This window comes from Xiphias gladius, chromosome 22 (genome assembly GCF_016859285.1).
Source record: "Xiphias gladius isolate SHS-SW01 ecotype Sanya breed wild chromosome 22, ASM1685928v1, whole genome shotgun sequence".
Taxonomy (NCBI): domain Eukaryota; kingdom Metazoa; phylum Chordata; class Actinopteri; order Istiophoriformes; family Xiphiidae; genus Xiphias; species Xiphias gladius.
The window spans coordinates 26,677,870-26,695,893 of record NC_053421.1 but is presented as its reverse complement, the minus strand read 5'-3'; the positions used below and the strand labels follow the sequence as shown (position 1 = coordinate 26,695,893).

Sequence of the window (18,024 nt, the reverse complement as noted above, 5' to 3'; positions counted from 1 at the left end):
TCATGTAAAGAAATTAGCTGCAGAGAGAGAGAGAGAGAGGTTTTAGGGTCTTTCCTCTCCTAAAGAGCATATTCCTGCAAGGTAAGGTAGAAGATACAGTTCAATTGGATGTGATTCAGGGAGGACAAGGTGGCATGAATCAGGTTTTGTTCTCTCCTTGCTGCTTGCTTGCACAGGCGCCATGTCAGAAGTGCATAAATCCTCAGTAGGTGAAAGAGGCTTCCATTCACTCAGGCAGACTCTGTTGCTGCAATGATGAGCTAGTCGGGCTTAAATGAGAAAAGCCCATAACAAATAAATAACCAGCGGGGGCCAGAGCCAGGAAGGGGGTTGTCGGGGGGATGTAGGATGTACTAGAAACAGCAGCGCAGTCTATTTCAGCCAGAGACTCTGATGCTGCCAGTTCAATCAGAAGAGCTGGGCAGGCGGGTTGATTAGGCAGGAGAGGAGCTGATGTGGAAGTAACAGCATCACAGTTCCAAGAGGGCCTCCAATCTCTCACTTCCTGTCCATTTCTCACCAGATATCTGCTTTGTGTCTGTACCCTCTGTAGAGGCACTGCAGCTGGGTCACAAATCTCCCAGCAGCCAGCAAGGTGGGCCAGTAGACAACAGAACACTGATAATGGACAAAAATAGAACAACCAGTCAAGAGAGACAAGGATACCTGAAGAAAGGTTTTTAAAAAAACCAAAAAAAACTATGGTTAAATGGATACACGTCTATCCAAATTGGTCATTTTAACAAAGAATATTGTCTTGTCTTTGCTCCTTAGTCTTACTCTAAATCACATGCTCCAACAAACAGTCAGCTCACCAACAGGCCATCGGGCTAAAGTAATTTAAAGTCATTGTAAACATACAACCACTGGCCTCTATTAAGACCAAACCTGTAGATTGAAGACTTGGATCTGAGTCAGACTTAAGTCGCAGTAATTAGGGCTTGAGACTTGGAAACATGAATATTGAGTAAATTAAAGTTTATCAGGTAAAAATGTGGCAGCGGCAGGCAAGCATTACGTATGTGATTATTAGTCCTGTTGCCTCAGGAGGACTTTGTGTCAGTTACATAATAAAACATTATTGACACAGCGTTCAAGAAGAATTACCAAGTATCGTGACCTTGACCTTCATTTCGACTTGCAGTTTGCTTATGCAGACCTTCGACTTGGCTTGGCTTTGCCATAAAGTACCCGGGACTTGACTTGTCATGTACACGCTGTCTACAGCAGACATGTTTCAGCAGATGTGCATTTTAATCAGTACAGCTGTATACTCTGGCTGTGTAACGGCTCAGGCTTCACACTTGTATATGTGAAGTGACTATAGTAGCGTCACGTATATGTTCCTCCAAAGTGCCTACCTACTGTACATTAATTATGTATTCGGCTATGAGCGCTGTTAAAACACTTCAGAGTGCACAGCCGTAGCTGAGAGCAGTAAGTGTAGACACTAATGGTGTACTGCAAATGCTGCTGACATACTGCTTTCATTACATGTCCAATGTAGGCAAAGTGGGAAAGATTTAGGACTCGACCTGGACCAGGCCACAGAGGCCTAGAAACAGCTCTGCTAGTTGAGTTTTAGCAACAGTTACCTTGCCAACTAGCCATCAGACTGCCTAACCGGTAAGTGTTAATGTAACATCAACTACTGGGCACTAAAGGCTTTTTTTTTCCACAGCAGATATTTTTGCCTTGACGTGGTACAAAAAGCACAGGTGTTACTAACAACATTAACGTTGGCCCTGTTCTATTCAGGTGTGTATGAGCAACAGCGGGATCCTGACGTCCTAAGCAGCTAAATGTGATTTAAGCCATCATTAAGTTTATTATTTTACCCCTGTGCTTTTCTTACCATGAGATGTCAAAATGTCTGGAGTGAAAAGGGCCTACTAATACAGGGTTCCCTTAGAAGACAGGGACAGTTAGCTGACCAAATAATATAGTTAGCGTACTGACCAGGAGTATTAAGAATTCATCAGTTCCCAGCAACAGCCTAGATATTACACGTCTGTTTAATTCTCTGGAGACTGCCTGGTTTTTATGTCTAGAAATTCAAAAGGCTCATCACATCCATGGGTACGCAGGATCTGCAGTATGATCACCGAATGGTGTGATGAATCATCGGTTAGCTCGCTATAAGACTTGACACTATACAAACCCAAACCCGCTCAACTGGTTGCCGCTGCACTTCAGGGAGATTCCTACAAGTGCCTCCTTTTCTCACAGACATAAAAAAAACGTAGTACATTTTTTTTTTTTTTTTTTTGATTAAACCAGCAAGTTCCTTTATGAGTGAAAATGTGCACCTTTTTTGATTACCTTCTGAAATGAGGGTAGTCAGTAAGCTAGTGAATGTTTATTTTCACTAGTATTTCAAGGCCGTAGAAGAGCCTCACCTCTGAGAGTCCACCTTTGTTATAACAGCTCAACAGATATAACTGCTCAGAAAAGTTTTTAAACTTCAACAGGTTTCCCTTTCAGCAAAGATCTCTTAAGGCACATGAGTAAAAGTAAACTATCTGTAAATCCTCCGCGTACATGTCAAAGAGATACAGTGTAAATTCTATAAGCAATGAGTAAAAAGTACAAAGGCAGTCACTTAACATGAGCCCTGTTAATCCTAACCACATTTGTTTTTACGATTCATGTGACTCAGTTATCCACAGATAAAAACCGCAAGGTGAAATATTCACTCAGATGTGGGTAGCTGCATTAGATTATGTAAACACCAGGCTAAAAAAGACTAAAAGGCAGGGGCAGGAACCTGTTGACCTGCTGTTATTTAGAAAAATGCCAGTAGTCAGGTTGCACTAGAGCTGATTCTGGATGGGGAATACGCCCACCTCGCCATTGTGTGTTAACACACAGAAATGTGTGTGTTGGCAAAACTGTTGCACAGGACTCCTGGTTCTAGACCTCTCCGGTTTGTTTTCTCTCTCTCTCTCTCTCTCTCTCTCTGTCTCTCTCCTGCCCTCTATTGTGATTTGACCTTTTCCTTGACTCTTCTGCTCATTTAGATGAACCAGCGTGGGTTGGACTAAAAAGCCAGGCTAGCAGCTAATTTAGCTGACATGCACAGAGAGATGGCTCGATAATAGAATCAAGTGAAGCGGGCGTTTTCAAACTCATTAAAACACAACAGGAGGAGAGCAGAAAGTGAACTCGGGCTGAACCGTTGCATGAAGAAGGGCTGGTGTCCTGGGGGGGACATCGATGCCAGCTAGTTATTTATACTTCTGAAGACCATGGCAACAGACACCGTCTGTATCATCCAGTCACTGATAAAGCTCTGACTATGTGTCCCCTCTAACTACCGTGACAGAGGGGCTCCTCAGAGGGGCTTCATTCCACATCAGTATCTGTATTTATATGATTAATATTTTATTGTTTTTTTTTTTTTCCACCTTTTTGTAAGTAAAAGCAAGAAAAAAAAGAAACAAAAATTCAGGGTTTAATATTGGAAGTAACCCTTTTCAAATATACTCCTTACAAAGAATCAAGCAAAAATCAAGAAAAAATAATACACGATGGTAAAGCGTCAGCATTCAATGTTTAGAAACAAAGGGTTTCATCACTTCGTAGTTTAAAATTAAACATGCAGTCCTCAGCAGTGTAAATGACCAACAATCCAACACGTTTTTCCGAGGCTTTACTTTTCGTTTCAGCAGTGGTTTTGAAAGCAGCTGTCACTCTTTTCAGACTGTAGACAGTGTGAAGTTGAACTTTAAAATATTTAACACATTTTTAGATCTTGGAGGGTCAGATTGAGGCAGCATTTCCAGAACACGTTCATTTTGACTGTTCAGTATGACTGCTGACTGCCACATTTCATTCAGCCCGTTCATCTTTTTTGACCCTACTGGCTACTCTTAAATGATTTATCACAAGTCGGGGCCATGACGTGCACACACACACACACACACACACACACACACACACACACACACACACTTACTTCACTTTTTGAAATGTTGCTGCCAGTTTGGACTCCCTGAGTCATAGTCATGGTGTAATGGCACTCATTAAAGGTCACACAGAACTAGGCCATTTTTCCCTTCGCTCAGCTCACCAGCACTTTACGGCAATCATACAGTGACATCACGTTTTACTACAAAAACACACTCTTAAAAACTAACCTTAAAGGCATTACACATAACAAATACTCCGCTTTCCATAACCGGCCCTTTTAATGGCTTTTTATTCCATGTCAGCTATTAAAGCTCAGCTCAGTGCCAGGATGGAGAGCTGTCAGCTCTGACCGTCACAGCGATCCACGGGGCCCACAGTGATCAAATCCACCTACGCAGTTGTCCTGGCTCTTAGCCCTAACCCCTTACCCTTTAATCTGTCCCATTGACTTCTGGGGAGTATTTCTCCCATTTTACCTGCCTGTTTCCTTTTTCTTTGTTCTTTTCTTTTCTTTAGTTGGACTAACCCTTTAGCTTTACCTGCCTCCTTTGTTGAATTCTCTCTCACTGACCGTTTTCACCGTCTTTTTATGATCTGCCTTTCCAGATTTAAAGCCGGTGGCTGAAACTGTGCGTTGGTATTTGAGTGACCTGCAAGCAGTTTCTCCATCTCTTAAAGCAGCAGTTCACTCCAAAGCAAGCGCCATGTGACACAATGACAGATGTGTATTTTAACAGAAAGACAAAGCTTTGAAACAAAGATTATTTGGAAAAATAAGTTTCTTCTTTTCAACAGTGAGATTCTAAGATAAGTGTCCACCAAATAATGACAGAAGGGGAGAGTTTCTTTACCTTTTTGTTTGGTGTATGATCCTCATAGGGTATTTCTTTTTTTTTTTTTTTCTATTATTCAACTAGAACATCACCAGAATGATTTTTAAAAACTGTAAAATTTCACCGTATGTACGAAAACTGACTTTGGTGTGGACTGTCTCTTTAAGTTGGTTGGTAAAGCCAAGATTCTTCCAGTGTCGCTTTTTCCTCTCAAATCAGATCATTAACAGGTGGAATTTTGCATTGGAACCATTTTGCTTTACCAGCCACTGAATGGCAAATAAAGGGCTCCTCCTTTTTTGAGTTCTGATGCAACTGCATGTAAAAAGAGAAAAGTACATTACCCAGTGCATGTGCTCTGCCTGGTTTAATGGGTTGTGAAGAGTTAATCGGATGCTAATTTAAAAGGGTCGCTTTACCCAAATTACAAAATAACATATTTTCCTACCTAACCGTAGTGGTATCTAGCCATGCAGATAGTTTTGATTTCATGTTATGATAATTGAGCTGTTTCAGGTGCCTCAGGAAATGTTTGCCTCCACTCTAATATGGTGATATTGGTATAATATTGATACCAATAAAGACGTGGATTTCATTTGTGCTGGTAAAAGTAGTGAAAAGTCACATCGGAAAAATTCAACTGCAATGCGTCTTTCAAAAAAAATGATGGGCTGTGTGAATATTTCTTCTGTAGAAAGTACTTCCAGTGAATAATATTCATAAGGAGGTTTGAGGGTTGTTTTCAGAAACGCACTCTGCTTTTGAGTTTTTCAAATGTAATTTTTTATCCTTTAATCAGCACAAACAGAACTCCTTTCGCTTCCATATGTACTGCAGTTGCAGCATAGAGAGAGACAGATATCTCCAAATCCGGATGATCAAAACCAAAGCTATCTTCATGAGAAGTGAAAAAATTTGCTTTTTTGTAATTTACATGAAGCAACCCTTTAACCAAACTGTTTGTTGTATGAGTTTTAGAAAACAAAATGTGTGTACTGCTACTTGAAAACTTGACTTTCCCTTCAAGGCACAGGTGTAAATATTTCAGGACTTAATAAGGACAGTGTGGTTCTGATTGCCAGATGCCACAGCACGCTTAATTTACCAGTATTCAATCAAAACTGTAATGAAATCTATGCTCCGTATGCATCAGCACACCTGGAATGAAATGCAGTTCTCATTACCACTACTTTTCAATTGGAATTGATCTGTTACATTACACCATATCACCTTTGCTAGTGTGCATATATTAAACTGCATCCAATTGGCTGTGCACTGAGATGGAATATTATGCAAATTCCTAATAACAAGTGTACATGATTGAATTCACTCAGTCAACACCCAGAACCATGCACACATGCAGCACATTATACTCAGTGTGTGTGTACATGCGCATACTGACACACCCGACCATGCTCTGTTTGTTAACCATGTCTGTCATTGCACAGACATCAGGTATTAAAACTGTCAAATTACTAAAGCTCACAGCGATGCGGCAGAACTGCTCTGCTTTTCACCCGCATTTGAATAAGGAAAATAATTCATTTGTTCCGATCCTCAACCTCAGGGTGTCTTTCAGGAGTTAAATTGTTATTTTTAGTGTGGAAGAAATAAATCTGCAGCATTAGCAGGAGGCGGGGGGGAAAATGGTCGCCTATGAAGCTTGGGGCCATTTGGTCTCGTTGGCTTTTCATTGGGATGGAGTAGCCATTAAGGGAATAATTACATGCACTTCCAAGCTTACGGAAGCAGAAACTAATTAGGGCTATTTTGGAATGTCTTCACTTGACATGCAAAAATAGAACACAAGTTCTCAGGTTACAAAGTATTTAAACGGACCCTTTAGACAAATCTGATGTAATGGAAAAGTCATGTTCCAAAGAAAAAGTCATTCCTCTAAATTATTTCGTATCTGACCTTGAAAGCGTTTTCTAAAATAAGAGTAGCCGTTCCTTCCTAGCAGTATTTTCCGATGCTTCAACGCCCTGCGAGAGATGCGAAAAGAATTCTTTTACGATCGAGCAAGTATGAAACTTCAAAGTGTTCAGATTACCGGTAATTGGTGTCACGGAAAAACTATTGGCTGCTGTATTGTTAATTAGGCCGATTTGAGCTTGCGTAGACAATAGTCATTTACTTAATCACTCACATGCTTAAGGGAAATTATCACTTCCATTGTAATTTGTTTTCAGACTCGTCACCTGCAGGAAAAAAACTACTTAACACATAACAACAGCCAGACCGCCTTACTTTATTTTCCCTTCTGCAAAAACCGTCGCCAATTAGTAAGACGCGGCGCAGGCAACGCTGTGTAAAACCTGCCTGTTTACATAACCTACCACGCCATCTATTTTTAACAGTGTGGATGCAATCACAGAGTGCTTCTCTACCTACGGTACTATGGAGGAGCATGTGGGTTGTTCTCCAACCATATCACAGCTGCCACAGAGCACCAGGCTTCAAAACCCAGCAGAGTGACAGTCTGTCACTCACCCAGTCACGTCTATCAGGTCTCTCACCCTGCCTCTCTCCCCATCCTCCTCCTCCTTCAAATCTGGTCCTCGCGCATACATTCACCCGTTCTCTCCATCTCCTTTTTTTTTTTTTGCTCACAGGCTTTCCTCCCCACTCCTTCCTTTACTTTGCTCTTGCTCCCCTGTGTCTTCCCTCTTTGAGTCCTCTCACATTGACTCCCCTCTTCATCGCCACTTTGTCACCAAGGCTGCATTTCATCCCTTCATCTCCCTCTTCTTCCTTCTTCTTTTTTTCCCCTGGCTGTCACCATCCCTCTCTCTCCTTCCCTCCCTTGACTCCACTCACGCAGCCCATCTGTCTTTTTACCTTTTGGCAGACTTGGGTATCTCTATATTAAGCCTTCGCTGAGCTCAGACCCGGTTGAGTTGACACAGAAATATAATGTGACAGTTTTAGAGAGGAATACTGACTCTGAAGCAATGTAAACACTGAAGTGAAGTTGAGAAATTAACCGTCAAGCAGCGTTAATTGTTGCATATACTTTTCCCTCCGTAACCAGGCTTAGTTTTTTAATTAAAAAAAAAAGAAAGTAGTTTCAAACCCCAGTCTTTAGTTTCCATACACTTGTGATGCAGTGCAAAGAAAGCCAAGTAGGTGTGTACAGTTGACCAGCACCTCCTGTGCGCCACCTAGCTGCTTGCCAAACTGTCGGTATGATTCACAGGGTATTAATTTCACTGTGACTGGTGGCACCATATGTCCCACATACCCAGTGATTGAGTCATCCAGCCTGCTCATGAAACATGTTGTGACAGGTCGTTTGTAGGCTCTGGATTTGTTTATCCCCAGCTGCGCGTTTCACCCCCTGTCATGGCACTTGACTCATACCCCTCAGCCAGGAGGAACCCCTCAATAGGCCTGTAGCTAGAGCCGGGGAGGGGGTGTCGCGGTCCGGAGGGAGCAGATGACTCACAGGTACCAGAGAGCCACAGGGGTGACAGGAGGCAGAAGCCACACTGAGACGAGAGCAGCCTTTCACCGCTCATTACAAAAGCTGCACGCAGCCACCACCGCCCAGACACTGATCAGTTAGAACCGAAAACTTGGAAGTGCAACACTGCTGCAGAGCTGATTGGCAGCCTGTGTAATGAGACAAAAAAAAATTCTCCAAGATTTAAAGAAGAGGTATTAACAAGCTCACTGTAGCATCACTTTTGATTGCCTCTCCCACTAGGATTGCAATTATGATTTATGACTTTTTAATGTGGTCATAAGTCGAGGCAATCATAAGACTAAATGGCTAAAAATTGAGGATTTTTAATTGGAAGCTCTATTCAAAGCCTTATTTTCAGAAAGATTATAGTGCACTACAGTACCTCTCCCTCTTTAGGGAAAATGGTAGCAAAGCACACCTCGAAAATGAATGTAGCGATACATGACGATGAGATAATAAGCCTCTACAAACACACCTGCACAAAAGCCTACTTCCAGATAACGAACAGCAAAAAAAACTTCACAGATTCACAGTGAGTCAGTGACCTAAATAATCAACACATTTTAAACATGTTGGCCAGGAACTGTGTACATATAGGTCTTCCGTAACAAGAGATAAACCTTGTTTGATTCTAATTTTGTCATATCCAAATTACTTGTCTTTCCATTGTTACCATGGTGTCAGGCGCCTTTTTGGGCTTCAGAAAATGAGTTTAGATTTCACTCATTTGTGCTTTTGTCTCTTGTGGATTTATAATGAGATTTGACTGAAATCTAATGAGTCTCTGATCAGATTTCCCCCCTCTGTAATATCCCATAATATTTTCTTCTCATTACATACACACATTGAAGGAGACCCTTTTTGCCCTTCTAAACACACACTCATTACCTTTAGTAATGTTCATCCAGGCCTCACTGACTCAGGAGTTCATGTAGGAGGTTTTATTTACACCCTCCATTTCACTAAAACGAAATCCTTTCGAGATGTTAGCCTCAAAGGGACTGAAGAATTTCATTAGTTTTGAGCGTTTTGGGTTGCGTTTGTGTCTGCAACGCATGACACCTCCGCATGAATTGAAAATCATGATCCATCTGGCAGGGTTGGGTGATATGATAAGACTCTACATGATTTGAAACTATGATAAGGAACCTTGACTGTTTCCAGTTAACTGGCCCAGCCAAAAGCAGAGATTCCCATATGGTTGTCATATCTTTAATCAATATCTCAATTGAGTTTCAAGAAAATTTGCCAGATCAAGACATGCTGTATATCCTTACTGCAATATAAAATCACATACACTATACCCTGATAGACTTTATCCATATCATCCACTTAATAACTCATTCAGAGATTTTTTCTTTTTTTACCCAGGAATATTCTGGAACAAAGAGTCTTCATTCTGTCAAGTCTGCGTCACTTAATTCAGAGAAAAGATTAAAATCCGCTCTAATGCGGACCAAATTATTGAGATGGTCTCCCTTATAGTCATCCACCAATTATAACCCTCATCATCATCATTCTGAATCAATCCTTTAGACATTATCGCTTTCCATTTTCATTCCTCAACGAAGCTTTCTACAGCTGCTGAATTTAACTTGTTTGGAACAACTGCATTTTTTCCCCCCTCGGTGCGGCTCAGTCGTCCCCCTCCGCAGACTAATCAGTTTCAGAGAAACTGTCATTAAGGTTGGAGAGGAGGGTCTGACACCACAGATGGCAGCAGCCTCTTGCAAATGAGCTCTGATTATGAGAGGTGGCAGGTTTCACTCCTCTTATCATCAATGCCTTTCACGCTATTAGGCAAACACAGCGCTAGGGTCACATCACCCAAGGACATTTACGTGGTAGATTTACCTCAGCTAAGTAACCTTGTGTTTTTCGTGCAGTGTTGCACAGACTGTCCCTTTGGCTTCATTTTAAGAAAAATTTGACAACGTCATTTGAGTCTTTGTTTGCAAAGGCACCACACCCCGTGAGCTATTGGATAGACCTGTTATTTTTGGCCCGTTTATCGCACCAGGTGGTGTCGGCCTCTGATCCCTACATTGGCAAGCCAAATCTGTGAAAATGACATCAGGTTCTTGCTGCTGTGCTTCCATCAATATTTAGAGCTCTAACTCATTTCAGAGTTGATTTCTCGCTGACTGGGGAACTCTTGGCCTCTGCCAGTCTTAGGGAAAAGCATGGGTCCTAGAAAGAAAGGCTGTATTGATCTATTAACAGTGGAAGGAAAGGAAGCCAAGAGCTTAGTTCAAACACCTCTCCCATGCTGTTCCCCATATAGTGAATCCCCTGTAAACACAACCTGTCTCTCCCAGCTGCTACTTGACCTATATTAGTTCTTGAAAATGTGCAATTTTTTTTTTTTTTTTTTTTTCCTGGTGGCTTAGTCAGAAAAGCTCTAACTGAAGTACCCTTTTCTCAATCGTTTTTTCTCTTTTGAAGGTGTCAGGCGGCCACCAGAGCTGGAGAAGACCAATCACAGTGTCCATTATACGCTCCTGATCGCTTGTGTTTTGGTGGCCTTCGTCCTTGGCGCTTTTCTCTCTGGCTTCCTGGTCTCCTGCTACTGCAACCACACAGGCCACAAGACCAAGAAGATGTCGAAAGACCCTGAGGCCCCGATCCCACATGCCCTATCCCTCCGCAGCCTGGCTAAGCTCAACGGCCTCCTGGACAGCCAAAGTAAGGATGACAAGATGGAAGTGTCAACTCCAAAGATCTACAATTCTTTCTTCGCCAACAGCAAGGAGCATCACCAACCAAGGAGAAATGGCCATCACGGAATGACAATGGGAGACATAGTTCACCCCCACCATCATCACCTTCACCATTCCTCAGAGCTTTCTGGTCTGCCAACACCAGACTCCACCCCAGAACTGCCCATCAAGAGCATGAAAGCCTTCAAGAACCAGTGGGAGAAGAACCAGAATTGCAACAATGCCAAAGAACCAAAGTCCCACAACATTGGCTCCAGGCCCAGCTCAGCCCTGCTTCACCAACAGGTTTTCCCCTACTCCCATGGCCTTTCCAATGGGCAGCCACTAGTCGGAGGTCACCTCCATCCAGAGGAACGCAAAATCCACAATGTTGAACGTGTGCTATCTCAGCAGCCTTACCCTGGTTACTCGCAGAAGGTGATGGAGGTAACCTCACTGGATGAGCTCCTGAAGCACATCCATGAGGCAAGCGGCAGCAAGAACTCCCAGTTAATGAGCCCGTCGGGTCTGATGGCCAGCGGTGGCGGAGGCCAGCTAGCCTTCGCTAACCGCATCCAACCTCAGATCCCTGAGACAGAATCAGCCCCCTACTACAGCTCATCCACTTTACCCCGAGACAGTCTCACCCGACGCATGGATGTTCCTCCTGACATCCCCCCGCACCACCAATCCACCTTGGAGAGGAGGCACTCCTCCCAGAGGCACTCACTGATTGCTGCAGCCACCAAGATGCCCGGTGGAGGTGGAGTAGGAGGAGGGGGAGGAGGAGGAGGTGGAATGATCCCTCGCCAGCACAGCTTCAGCCAACGAAACGGTGGGCCCCACCAGCCGCCTCCCCTACTGGCCCGGATGAACTCGACGGGCAGCGCCTGCGAGGTTCACTACCCCCTCATCCCCAGTGGGTACCTGGCACGCCAACAGAGTTACAATGGAGAGCAGGAAGTCCTACACAGGGGCGCCATCGTCCGCCGGGCCTCCTCTCTCAAACCTGATGTCCCGCCCAAGCCCCTGTTCATACCTGCCACATCCCCGGTCAACGAGCAGGGGAAGTTCAACTACTGAGGAGGTTCACTCCTGAACTAGGGAGGGAGTCTCCCTCATGGTGTCTTCTTAAAGGACCTTCCCTTTGAAGAAATGCAGTGGGTTCGAGGTTGCAGACCTTCACGATAAAACACAACCAATCGTGTGAAAGCAAGTGTTACTGTGGACGAAAGCCTCAACCAAACTTGTTTTTTTTTTCCCTTCTTTTTGTCCAGCGAATATCTTTGTACCATATTGGTATTGCTCAGCTACTTGCTTATTATAGAATTGCTGACTTGGGTGACGTGACGCCACCTCCTTATATTAGGCTGCCAATGTCCTCAGTGTGGATTTACAATGCAATTTAGTTTTTGGACGCGTTGATGTTGGAAAAACTTAACACATCAGTCATCTTGAACACTTAAAAGCCGGAGACTCCTGCGATGCTTAGATTCAGGCTGTTGCTTAACCTTTTCTGATGTAGTGTTGGTAACAAGTCCCAACCCACCCCACCCTCGAATGTGTTTATATTATGCATGTGTGTGTATATATATGTGTGTTTATATCCACACCGTATATGTATACATATACATATGCAGTATATGTAACCTGTGGTGAAAAGTCAGCAAATTCCCCTGAAAGTAGTTATGTCTTTGCCTTACTATACTCTTTCATCTTTGGGCATATCAAACGATCCCCCAACCCCCTAAGAAATACAGTGTCTTAGGGACACCAGATCATGCACTTCATCCACACAACTCATTGTCAGTTGGCTAAAAACAATGAACCAAATTTGTTCGTGTTGACAAGAGAAAGGAATTACTTCAACAAAGCAGCTATACTCGTCTTTTCTCTCTTTTCTTTTCCTGTCCCAACAGATGTCAGGTCAGAAGTGACGTAATCGGGTCCATTTAAGTTCCTCAAGAATGTTTCTATAAGATTGGTGCTTCACAAATCTAATGGGTCTAACATCCTCTGAAATGGAAATAAACAATACTGTGTACTCCGAGATATTTTGGACCCAAAGAGGACAAGACTAACATGCCATGCCATCTGGCATCCTGAGAATGAACATAAAACATAGAACGGACTGCAATTATTATAATTATTAACTTTGTGGCTATTGGTTGTAAATAAAGGAATAATTACTAGCCAAATTTTAACTGTATGTGTAAATGTGTGCCTTATTTAATAACAGTGTGTGACATGGGGGTAGGGGTTAATGCAAGGGGCTCAGACGGCTACTATGCTACAGTATATTGTAGGTGTGTCATTTTCTATGGTCTTCAGAATGTGTCATACGGTGTATTGTATATTTGAAGAGTTTCATTCCAGAATGAGATATTTGTCATTTAAAAAGTTGTCACCTGTTCTGATAAACTGGGAACTGTGAATATGATTGTAACACTTACTATTGAATCATATTTTATATCTTGAGTATATTGAGCCTTTTTTTCTTTTTTTTACAAAGGAATACTTTACAAATTATCATGTTTTTTTTTTTCTTCTTCTTCTTTTTTAAAGATGGATACAGCATTTTGGAATGAAACCCTTCATTTCGCTTTGTTGTTTTGTGTTTTTTTTTTTTGTTTTTTTTTTTGTTTTTTTTTAGCATCCCAGAAGTGTGAGCCTGCAGACTGTTTTTTGGGGACTGCTGGGTAAAGCAAGAACTCACAGCCTATGCTTGCAGACATTCAGGTTCGACTGCCTCTGTATCTTGTCACTTTCCACTGGGTGTCACTTTCCCTATAGGTGCCATTGTTAACTTTTGTTTTTCCTTTAGTGGTAGCATTAGCATCTCTTTGGGTTTCTTAAGGAGCAGTTCACAGTTCCTCTGAAATATTCACCTACAGACCCATAGCCATTGTAGAAGTCCCATTCAACCGATGGATAAAGCAAACGTGTGACGTTTGGCTCCAGTTCTGAATGTCAAGAATTATTTTAGTTCTCTATAGAGGAAATAGTTGAGAAGAAATAGTGTGTTACACCACATTGTTTGGGTTTTGTATAAAAATCATAATAAATGCAGGAAGAAGCATGAAGCTGGACTTCTACAATGGTTACTGCTGTAGATTTTGACTTACCTGTGTCACCGGGTGTCAACTTCAACAATACAGGCATAATTAACTGGAGTGGAGATAACAAAGTCTCCCTTACTAGAAAATATGTTGAAACATGGAGAAGTGCAATGAACTCTGATCCGACAAGCTGAAATTGTCTCTCGGATCGATACTTGGGAAGCGATCGTGGAACAGGTTCCCAGGTAGCCGCGCTGCCGAATGTCTGCTGAGGGTTTCCCTCAGTGATGATGATGCCAGTGGGCCCAGCCTCAGAATTATCACGCCTGTAAGACTCCTCGCTGTTGCACTTTTCGGCAGAGTCACTTTGACCACGGTTGACTGGAACCATGATCAATTTTGTGAAAACAGCACTACGCTATTTACTGTAACCGAAAGTGGTGTTTATTGATTGAAATTTCCCAGAACTCATTTGACCCAATGTAAAGTTTACCATTCATACTCCGGCTTCAGTAAATGAAGGAGAATATTGCTGACTACGAGGTTTGTTGTACGGAAAAAAAGTTGATTTGGATATTAACAGGCAGCAGAGCATTAAATAGCCTTTCAAACACCAAATATAAAACATCCAACTTGATTTAAGGTCATGCCCGTAATGTTTGAAAAGAGGAATTGTGTCGGCTACCGTGTTTGAAGAGTGTGTTGTTGTTTTTCTTTTGATCTGCCGGTGACAGATTGTATGGGAGAGGGAGCGGTCTCGCCTCTAAAAGCTCTATCAGTATTTGATTTGGTGTAAATACATTCTATCTGGGCGGGGTCTCATTGATTCAGTATTATGTTTGTTTTTTTTTCTCTTTGATTTTTCAGGCTACGCCTCTTGAATTACTATGAATTTGGTCTCACAGAATACCATTGTATGTCTCTTATACTAGGAATAAAATGAAAATATGATAGAAGTGTCTCTCTGGTGAATGTTTGAAAATAATCCATGTAAAATTACTTGTGCGGTGCATGAGGGGTGAACACAAACACAATAACCGTGTAATTGACTATTCAGTACAATGGCAATACAATACTACTTTTCTAAGATTGTTATGTTCAGTTTTAGTTGAGACCATGTGAGCTATTGACTCTGTGGTCAGATTTGAGAGTGTAGTTGGCGTTGGTGTTACATTGGATCGCGTTACGTCCACCAAGGACGCTGTCTTCTGTCCCATTGTGTTTGACTGTCAGGACGTCTCAAAGACATGTCAATGGATTGGTGGGAAGTTGGGCAATCGGCCGAGTACCAAGTGATTTATTCTTTGGTGCAGATCCAGGAACTGTTTTAGAAAAATTCAGTTAAAGGAGTACTCCAACATTTTGGGTAATACACTGCTTTTCTGTCTCAAGGGGGAGTTGCATTAAATTAAATCAATTAAATCTGTGCATTTAGTACAAAGAGATCCAAGTGGGAGAAAAAAAAAACCCATCCATTTCAACTGCAGTCTTCACTGCCAATATGTTCATTGTTTTAATACACAGGGTGCAGCAATCAGCCCATTACATCTTGGCACAGCAGCATTTAGACACGGAATACACCACCCTCCAAACATACTTGGACAAGCCATAAAAAGGTGAGGTGTAATCTCTACAGGGTGCATGCTAACCAACTGTTTCTCTTTTAAAGGCTTTAAGTGACTTTAGCAAATGCAGTTTGGTTTTAGTTCCTCCGATGAAGATCGGCCCACAGCCACTAGAGCAAGCTCTGCCGCAGTAAGTATCCAGGACGGGCTCCCAAGCAGCGGACGAGCCCGTCGTGTTCGGACCTAATCCCCGATAAGAGGGCAAACGAGAGCATTTACCAAACTGTCAAACTATTCCTTTAACATTTCCAACCACCTGCTTTTATGGACATTTTAAAATTGCGCAGAAAACCTAAGTGGAAACATCAGATAATTAGAAAATAGCCAACATCAAAAAAAGTTCATATGTTTGGCAACAGTAGAAAAAGTTGACATGCTGGGAATAAAAGGCAGATGGAAACAGACTTTTTTTGAAGACCTTGACCTCATCTTTACTTCTTCTGCTGTAGGCAAAGTACTCATGTCATTCCAAAACATTTTCTGCTACTGAAATATTTTAAACACTGTATTTTACAGGTCCGTAATGGTGGTTAATTTCCCAGCAAATGTTCTGGAAAAAATTAAACAATTTGGACCGAATTACAGTCCAGACATCGTTCAATTAATACACTTCAAATAAAATAATGTCCGTTAATTATACTCTTTTAGTTTAGAATAAGTTTCCAATAAAAAATGAATGAGGAATAAATATTTACTCGGGTTTGAAAGAATTTTGTCTCCGTTTTTCTGTAATTATTTCCAAATTACACAGTTCTTTGTATGAAATAATTAGGGAGTTACTAGGAAAGAGTCCAAAATACCACATTTACAGGCTTCAGCAGACTTGGTTAAGGTACAGGCTCTCTGACTGCTTTTCACTCCACGTGTTTCTTTTATCTTATTTTCCCCCTGTACAACTTGCAGCGAGTTGTCTAGGACAGATACATAATCCACTAATTACCTTGCACGTAGTGTTCCTCCGGCACGGCACGGCACGGCACGGCAAAGTACAGTACGTGGTGTATAATGCCATGTGAACACGATGTCATACATGAACTGAGATCACACGATCCCAGGTGGAGCGCGTCGCTGAATCGGTCGTTCAAATGAATGCACAAATCTGAATTTCTTCAAACTGCCTTGACCTAATGCTTTAAGATCTGTTGTTCAATACAACACCGTCCATGTGAAGGTAAGTTGACGTGTAGTTCTTCAGTGCACGAGATGAGTCGATAAATACCTAATTAGTTGCAATGGCTTTGTGCATTATGAAGGGGCCTCACTACAGCCCCCACTCCACTGAAACTCTTTCATTCTCGAAGGGAAAAGAGTGGGTGGGAAAAAAAAATTCCAAAACCACACAAAGGAATTTTTGAAATTTTCATGTTATGACTCCGGCTTGATACAGGCTGTGTGCCTGAGGTTTTACACTGCCTCATTACTCTACGCACACGTTATCAGAAGCGGGAATTTACCTGGGCAACACGTTGTCGAGTCAAAAGAGCTCTCACAGGTTTCACTTACCAATTAAAAGGTTTTGGTTAACTGGAAGATCCGTGTTTCGAATGTCTGCATCACGGGAGGGTGAAAGGTGTCTTTCTCACCGGTCCTGTTTACAGGAGCAAATCTGAATTCTACTGCTGAGTCGCACTGAATAATAGACTCCACGCAGGCTTTTATGTAAGCGATAATAAACAATCACAGTGTGAATGCACCCCCACAGTGAGTAAACAGCCAGGAGGTTCGGGGTCGTGTTAAGAGACCTTTCTGCAGGGTTTACGTCTGCTGATGGCTGCTGTGTGTCGGCAATCTTGGGGTTCGGTGTTAGTCATTCTACCCACCAGACCAATCTGACCGAAACTAGCAGATACTGGAAGTAGCTATATCGTCTCAAACTGGTTGCATGAACATGACAGCGGCTTCAGTGGACTTCAGTGGCCTCCCCAGTCACCACATCTGAATCCAGCAGATCCCCTCTGGGATGTGGTAGAACGGGAGGCCGGCAGCATGAATGTGCCGCTGACAAATCTGTAGGAATTATGTGATGCAATCATGTCAACATGGAGCAGAATCTCAGAGGAAGGTTTCCAACATCTCCTGGAAACCATGTCGCAAAGAACCGGGGCTGCTTTGAGGGCAAAGGGATGAACTACCCAGTATCAGTAAGGTGTTCCTAATAAAGTGCTTCCTGGGTGTTTCTTTTTTCCTGTAATTTCAGCAAACCAACCCTTAACTGTTAGAAACTAAATTCAGGAAAATCCAGCAGAGATTTATATCGAAACATTGCAAGAACAATACGTACGTTACGGTGTTGAACTGTCCACAGGTTCCTCCAGTGTGAAGGCCGAGCAGTTGCCGGTCGATTTAGAAATGTGAAGGACTTTCCCGCAGCAACAGAACAGAGACATCAGAGCAGCTTTACTGCTATTTCAAGGAAGTTTGTGAGCC

General features: G+C 42.4%; 1 protein-coding gene across 4 annotated transcripts in view; it reads left to right on the top strand.

Moving 5' to 3' along the window:
* The window catches only part of sema6e (sema domain, transmembrane domain (TM), and cytoplasmic domain, (semaphorin) 6E), a 154,727-nt gene extending 141,294 nt beyond the window's left edge, over positions 1–13,433 (top strand). For all 4 annotated transcript variants that reach the window (XM_040118198.1, XM_040118197.1, XM_040118195.1 and 1 more), the window contains one exon: positions 10,660–13,433. In XM_040118198.1, the coding sequence (XP_039974132.1) occupies positions 10,660–11,996 (1,337 nt within the window). In that variant the 3' untranslated portion in view covers positions 11,997–13,433. The remainder of the gene's footprint in view (positions 1–10,659) is intronic.
* The last annotated feature ends 4,591 nt before the right edge of the window (positions 13,434–18,024 follow it).